At 31.7% G+C, this 8,655-nt stretch overlaps 2 protein-coding genes across 2 annotated transcripts in view; both read right to left on the bottom strand.

The window, feature by feature from the left end:
* The window catches only part of LOC119672781 (cyclin-dependent kinase 14-like), a gene marked incomplete in the record, with an annotated part of 829,514 nt that overhangs the window by 284,633 nt on the left and 536,226 nt on the right, over nt 1-8,655 (bottom strand).
* Nucleotides 1,303-8,655, bottom strand: part of LOC119678585 — a 13,821-nt gene continuing 6,468 nt past the window's right edge. The window contains exon 2 of the mRNA XM_038090498.1: nt 1,303-1,356. Coding sequence (XP_037946426.1) covers nt 1,303-1,356 — 54 coding nt within the window. The remainder of the gene's footprint in view (nt 1,357-8,655) is intronic.

Genomic DNA, 8,655 nt, shown 5'->3' with positions numbered 1-8,655 from the left:
AGCAATATTCTTATTTATAATGAATATGTATATGATGAACATGATTTTCAAATCGGTAACGAAAACATTCACACCTTCGAATTAAATCCAGAATATCAGCTAGTTGAGGATAACATCTAAGATTTTAAATCCCTCAGCTCTTCTAGTCTAGATAAAAGCTGGACAATGTGAATAGGAATGTGACTAGAAGGCTTATTTGCTTCTTACACAAGTCAACACTCTCTTTTCTTAAACAAAAGCAGATACATTCTGTTCCTTATCCTCTACAGAATATCAGTTGTTGAGAATAACATCTAACATCCCAAAATCTCGCAGCGCTCCTAGTCTAGATAAAAGTTGAACTATGTGAATTGGAATATAAATTTAAGTCTTATTTGTTTTTAAGCTGAGTTAACATTTAGTTTTCTTTTGTTTTGTTGAAATGGTGATGCAGAATATGATGGTACGTCAAAAATCTGCCAACCTGAAGTTTGTGCTATAGAGAAACGACGGGCTATTGTAATTTTGACGAACCAACCAATAGAAAACACTCGGTATTCGGAATGGAAAGCAAAACGGCAGCTGTTAAGGAAATACTAATATCATAAGGGAATAGAATCTTCTTACCTAATCATCTTGTCCTGGTTTATATCAAAGCAGGACTGTCACAGAGAATGTTACTATTGCTTGTTATACATTTTCAAACACAGTCAGTATTATGTTTTCTCAGATAGATCTATTTTATTGAACTGATAATGAAGAATAGCTAATAAATTGTGAGCATAAACCATTATTGTGTCATGCCAGTTGTTGATTTATTTCGATTATAGGACTCTCTTCTATCTACACCTTCTTGTAAATTAGCTTGTTTTACAATAAGATTTGTATGGCTAACTTACTTTTTGTGAGATTGCTTTCGGACTCACTGATTTGTCAGATAACTTATCAGTTATCTGTTAGCTCTGTTTTGTAGATGATGGACTTCATATCGTGGTTGTATATACGAACTAGCTTGACGGTTATTTATAGTGTCAAGTCAGTATTTATTTTTTTTGGTAATAACTTAATTTCATATCAGAGATTTCGTTGTTGATTAAGGCGTTCCACAGTTGCTCTAGCTCACAAGTTTGTATAAACAAGCCAGTCTGTGCAAGATGATCTGTGAACTCATTGTCTGTGCTCCATCAAATAACCTGCCAGTAATCTGTTGTGCTGAGGGGAGACTACTTTTAGTAGTTATACCTATGAATTAATCTGATCACTGAGCACTGCTTACCGTAGTTACATGTATGAGCCAGTCTGACGGTTACCTAGAGTGTAATGCTAGTTGTCACTTTTAGCCGAATCATTGTCATTGGTGTCCGTGGGGCTAGGCGCCTAACATAGTAATAGTGAGGTTCTTTTTTGAATTTATAACAGTACCGAGGATATTAATTTTGTAACAAGAATTTATTAAAATATTTAACAATATATATAAGACAGTAAATTGTCAGCTTGTTGTTACCAATAACCAATCCCGTCAATCAACAAAGAGACACACCTGATCTACAATTCTCTTTAAAATACCATAATATTAATTATAATGTGTAGTATATATTTAGATACAATTTTAAACGTTTTTAGTAGGTTTATTAAGTATCAATTAAATCGATACCAAACGAAACAACAAATGCCATTAAATGGCAATAATCGTAAAACAAAATTACAGCCTCATCAACTTAAAGAATAAATAAATTGGTTTTTCGCCTACCAAAGTGCGATGGTAATTGAGTTAATTTGACATTCCAACGCATTATTTGGTCAAAACCCACAAATTGATATTAATTTTATATTATTTATAATTTTTTTTTTGTTTTACATACAAATAAAGCAGCGTTTCCGCAATTTTATGCAACAAAACTGAACATTGCTAGGCGACTAAATTGGTTCAATTCAAAATTATTTTGCATGCCACATATCAAGCCCAATGCCTAGGCAATAAGCAATTGAACATCTGCGCACATTGGAGGCAGCAAAAAATGAGACAATAAAAAAATAAAAGCTCAGATATAAAAAAGATACATGAGTAAAAAAATTGCAAATTTCCGTTTACAATTTAACAAAGTTATTGTGCCGTAGCTGCAATAATAGGAGCATCTAAGCATCTAAGTATCTAACATATTTGGTAAGAAACACTGTACTACAAATCTTCGTGCGTTTGCGCAATAGAATTTGAACGTACATAATTTTTTCTAATGGGAAATTTGCACATGGGCGCATAATGAACGCAGATTTGAAGCCCACATCAAAGTTAAACGTTTTGGCCCCAGTTTCGGTACTAATGCCGGCAGAGGCCATTGTTGCAGCTGAGCCATACGCCACACATATGACTCATGCATGCATTGTAATGTTGCCCACTGCAACATAATTGTAGTGTGCAGTGTGCAGTATGTGCTATGCATAATGCAAGTCCTATGCATCCACTAGGTTCGATATATCCAAGCATATATCCATGCGTTAGTAGTACTCGTACATGTACCGCTTGCGTTAAGTACAAATTATGCATTTTGTTAAGTAGAGTTTGGCTGCAGTTTCTGTTTAAAAACTTGGCGTTTCTTTAATTTACTTGGCCCAAGGGTATTTTAAATAATTGTACGTGCATTGTAGCAATTTTTTTTTCAATCTTTGATTGCTGCTACGACACTTTGTTGTTGGTTGGCTTTGATGCTTTGGTCTTCATCGATAAACTGTTATGTTGGCAATGCAACAAGTAATCTTTCAGTTGATGAGGCAATATCTTTTTGGTCTTTTGTCTTCAGTCTTTTTAATGGGCTGTGTGGGTTTATTGCAACATATTAATTGAGGCATCATTATTTGTGTATGCATCAGCAGATTGTATATACTTAAGTGCAATTGTAACCTCCAGTCGAGGTGGGAAAATTTTATAGATTTGTTAATTAATTTTTACTTTTCAAATTAATTTGGGGTTTTTCATTCGGTAGTGGGTTACTTTCTGTTATATCATTTTTATTATCTTTGGGAAATTTGTTATCAGTTTAAGTGTATTTTATAAATTTATATCTATACGAATTGAAATTACCCATGAAACTAGTTTAATAAATCTCTGTCTCTTTAGAGATATTAACCTCAGACTAATTATTTGAATTGTTAAGTACTTGTATATTGTTAAAATGTTAAAATCTACATTCATATTCAAAAATTTTATCAACGATTTTTATTAATTGAATACTAATTATTTACTAATTACATATTACTAGTAATATTTTATTATTGTTAGTTGTTTTATTAGATCATCAGAGCTGCATGAAACTGTGGTTCCAATAAAGATATAAAGGAATTATTAGTAATACCAATATCTTATTAGTACTATATGTTTTATTCGATCATCACAATTGCAAGAAACTGAAATTCCAATAATGAAATGGGAGAATGACTACTAAATCTTAATATCTTATTGGTACTACATGTTTTATTAGATCATCATAATTGCAAGAAACTGAAGTTCCAACAAAGAAATAAAGGAATTAATTGTAATACTAATATTTTATTACTACTATATATTTTATTAGATCATCACAATTGCAAGAAACTTTAGTTTGCAAAACTAATTTAGTCTATATCTACTACTATTTCTATTATATTTTTAAAGTGTATGTTTAATAATTGTCATTATACTTTAGTTTTCTGAAAATTTTTAGATATTTTCACAGTTCCCATTTCTTTTGCTATTATCATCATCATTAATAGTAATAGTCATACTAATTACCGCTACAGAAATTAACAAAAAATATATGATATCTAGTATAGAGAATGTAGTGAACTTAAGTAAAGTTTATTCTTATTGATTAAAATTGTACATAGGAAAAAGTAAGCCGCTGTTCATTATAGCAAAAATGTTGAAATTAAAGTAGATAGGTACAACAACTAAGAAAGGATTAGTTAGGTTTAAAAGGCGAGTGCTGTTGTAGCCATCAACACATACACTGGAAGATGAATGCTGCTCATTGGGATACCTTAGGAGACTTCAATAATTATAGAATAACCTAAGAGTTAAAAGTTTAATTAATTTGCTTGGCTGATTTCCATACTCGATGTTAATATTTGTAGTATAATACCATGCAATAGGAGCGATATAATACGGTGGATGTTCAAAAAATAATAAGAGTTTATAATTTTTCCAAAAAGTTCAAGAATCACTCCATCAATCTCAAATTAGTCTGTGTTTGATATAAAACACTTATGCCATTGTAGTTTCTAGCTTGAGTAGCACTGTCACTATGGACTATTGGGTATTGTCCTGAGAGTGCTCTTCATTTCATATAGCGTTGAGTTTTACTGTTGGTTGAGTGTCTTTCAAAGTTTGCCAAATAGTTGTAAAATGACTGGGTTGCTGCATTACAGTGATGTTATATTTCCCTCTCAATAATTGTTTCTCAAATATTTTTAAAAAAAAATTCGAACTGGATATTTGTTGGAATACCAATCCAACTTATCTAAAATTTCACTATGTTTTTATAACGACTAAATTATTTCTTCACTAAATTATTTATGACAACGCTGTCCAATACTAGTTGAATTGGACTAAATATCTTTAATTTCTTGACACAATTCTATTATATTTCCGAGAAGTCTAAGTTCGATATTATATGAAAAAAGGAGAGATTGCTATAAGAACGTTGTAGGTTATTATATTAATTCTATTAATTTTCCCAGCAGTCTAAGTTTAAAATAAAATTGAAAAAATAAATTATATTGATATAAGACGATTCTTAGTTGAAGGCTATTATTAAGAACAGTCATTATATTAAGTTGAGCCTTTATGAAATATATTTTTTTAAAGATTTAATTAGGTAACAAGGTAGTTTATAAGGCAAAAAAAGTAATATAGAATTGGATTAAGTTTAAAGTAATTTAGATCACTTATATTTAGTTATTATTAGTGCATAATATTAGAATCGAATTTATTTCATTCAATAAATATTTTTGCCCTTTTAATCTCAATTTGATTTATATAAGATTTTAAATATTTATTTATAATATGTTAAGTCGCCTGTATGGTCTCAAACAGTAACCCAAAATTATGCCAACAATGGCAACATTCCACCGAAACGTTTATCGACCACATGCAATTCATGCCTATGGCACGCGCCGTCAAAGTATATACATACCACAAAATGCAGATACCAATATGGAGTACATCTTCCTCAACCATAGCAAATCTATTAACATCAATTTTTATTGAAAACTTTTTTCTTTCATTCTACATAAATCCATTGTAATGCCAATGTATTGTAATTAGGCAAAAATTTCGCTTTAAGCACATTTCATTACACTCGCTACTCGCAACTCGCCACTCGCCACTCGCCACTCTCCACTCACCACTCACCACTCGCCACACAAACCGCAAACAAAAACGAAAAAATGAATAATTATGCTCCCCCGAAAAACTGCGAATAATAAAACCTATAATAGAAAAATGCTTATTGTTGCCAGAGATGTATGGCGGGCTATTGTGGAGATAGGCAGAGATACCTTTGAAAAGTAACCAGTGAAGCAGTAGCCAGCAGCTATTTTAACTGTGGTCCAGCAATAATAGTTGGGTTTACTTGGTAAAGTATTTCCGCAATTGATGCTAACATTAGATTAAACGCTTTTTAATGTTTTCATTATTTGCTGCTTGGTTTGCTTTAACGCTTTTTTCGGCATTTATGGATTTTAGGTTGTTTGGATATTTTTTGAATTTTTGAATTTTAGGATTTGGGGTTTCATTGAACTTTGCTTTGATAAATTTGCCAAACAATAAAGTTAAGTGAAAGTTTAAAATGTTGTTAAAATTCAATAAAGTTTAGAGGTAGGCAGTTTCTTATTTCAGTAAATTTACAAATGCTTTAGCTGGAATTTTACGGTGAGTAAGTTTTATGCACAAAATGCCTCCAGGCTGTGGCTTTAAAGTGCCCAGCAATTTGTGGTAAAGAGTGAAGATTATTAAATGAATTTAATTGTTGCTGTTCAAATTTATTAAGAATTTTAAAGAAAAAACACATTTTTTTTTGATTAAATTGTGGTTATTTTGTTATTAACCGTTAGTGTTTTGTGGTGACAGCATGTGTCTGTTCGTATAATTAATTTATGTAGCTTAAGCACGAGTCTAAGATTTTGAGGAGTGCACTAACTTGAAGAAAGTTAATGTGTCCCAAAATGGACGACGGTAATGGATAAGCTCAATTATAGTAAAAAGTTCTAAAAAGCTATTGTAACGTGAAAATCAACTTCCATTTTGTAAGCGACAGTCCACACATCAAAGTTATGCATCAAATAATGTCTGCGTAGGGATCCTTCAAGCTCCAGCAAGTGTTTCTTTACAGATAGTCAAGAAACTGTAAAATTTTTAAGAACATTTTCTCTTCACTTTAAATTGAATTGAGAATTTCTCTAGAACCTGGCTTAAAAACAACTTTGTATCCTCGAACTGAATATCAAGTTAAGAGAATCGCATATGAAACAAAAGAGCGCAGTACCGTCTAACCAAAATAGTCGCTAGTATTCCATTCATAGATCCTAAAACATTGTTTTAAAAACGATGTAGTTCGCAAATAGAAAGAAAACAGTATCATTGAGCAAAAAAGTTATTGAGTTATTGAAAACTATACGAATTAACGTGAAAGCTATGCCTATACAGAATCTAGATAAAAATTTATCTGGACCTGCGCTATTTTTTTGTTAGCAGCAATAGGTTAAATAAAAGCAGCTACACATAGCTTTATGCATAGCTTTAAGTGGTGACTATAATTATCGCGATACTCATCATTTCAGGGTAGCTTATCATCCCAGACAATAGGAATTGTGGAAACGAGATTCACAACAGGTGTTGCGAGAGAAATACCACTTGCTACTACTTACACTCCAAAACTATACAGAACGGAGCTTAAGTGGTTATAGGCACCTTCTATAACTTTATGAATATTCTTAGACCTATACAGAAACAGGAACGATTAGAACACAGTGTTTATAATTTTATAACGTGATTATCTACAATGTAAGCTCAATAACCTCGGTGCTCTTCACACATCAGAATAATGGCCTAATGAATGTCCTCATTGGAACTCCAAAAATTTTCGCCGATACTACATGAAGTTAAACATTTGGATATAGTTTTCTCTTTAAGAGGGAGCGCTTTCTCTCTTTATCTTGCACTTCTGGTATTCTTTGGGATACAGTCCTCAATTGGAAAATGTGATTCCACATCCAATGCAAGTAATAAATTAAGTCATTTTGCTCACGTCATTTTGAGTTTTACCCACAGCCACCATGATTCTGCTATTAAAGGAACCAATCCCAATTGATTAGGATAGTCGATGTTGTGGGTTTCTAATTTCCATGCTACCAGATTTATATCTCCTATTAAGTGACGCAAGTGAAACTCATTTACCTTACATCGGGAATTTAATAATCCTATTCCCGCAGGGGTTAATTAGAACACACTACAATACTAGAATATAAATACCACTAAAGGCTTAATTCTACGGGCGATGCCAATCAGTTTAGTTAATTATTTTTAATCCTGAATATGTAAGATTTTAAATCTTGTCTTTTAGAGCCTGATTAGAACTTTAAAAAATAATTGTTCCTATGACATCAAGAATAAGTTTCGCTCAAAGGTATAAATGGAAATCGTTACTTTAATGAAACGATTAATGAAGTTTCACTTAATATCACTAAAAAGGGTAAAATATAGAATATTTCTAACATCTCGGCATGACTGCCTTTATATACACGTTTCCATACTTAAGTTCAATCAAATGTATAGTGGATAGTTGTGGGCAAACGTTCCATGCGTCTTCGTTTTTATTTAAAATATTATATCTGACATATTTTTAGAGCCGATTACTGCCTTCTATATCCCTTTATCTCTGCTTATGGTGAAGACTAATAAAAAATTAAGCTATAGTTTTTGTTATATGTATCAATACTTTAGAACTGGGGTAACCTAAGTAGAAAGCTGTTCTTTTACTAAATCGCAGTGGACCTGGCCTGGAATTAAATTCTGTTATCGTTCGATAAAGTGATACGACTTATCACTTCTTTCCAATGCTGAAATTATTAATTAGAAATAGGTTTTATACTATAAGTGTCTTCCAACAATAAAATTATTACTGATTTTTTTACAAAAAAAACTTACAATAACGTGGAGTATTCATAATAACAATGTATTGAAACTAAACCCTTTTGTTTCAAATCATTTGGCAACTCCTCCAAATACAAGTTTGATTTTTTTTCTGTATTTATAAATACCGTGTGCGGACAAATTAAGAAGTGTCTAACATCTGCCAGTCAATATATTAAAATGCATTAAAAAAAATTATACACACTTCAAAAATCTCATAACTAACATAGTCACTCAACCTCTTGACCAGCAGGATGAACACATGCCAAGGTAGCTACAACCAGTCTGTTCTTAAAAAATGCTTTAAAAAGGTATCGCGTGTCTATTTTGATGACTACATGCGCCGCTTCATATATCGCATAACCCGAATACATTGCCACATGAGGCATATAATCACATTAACTATAAATGCGCTATTATCCTTTACTCAACTCCGTGGCACTTAGCTATGGATGATGAATATATATGTTTCTCATATAGGATTGTTTTTTTTTTTTTTTTTTTAATTTTAA

This window comes from Teleopsis dalmanni, chromosome 1, assembly GCF_002237135.1.
Source record: "Teleopsis dalmanni isolate 2A chromosome 1, ASM223713v2, whole genome shotgun sequence".
Classification (NCBI taxonomy): Eukaryota; Metazoa; Arthropoda; class Insecta; order Diptera; family Diopsidae; genus Teleopsis; species Teleopsis dalmanni.
This window is presented reverse-complemented; position numbering and strand designations above follow the sequence as displayed.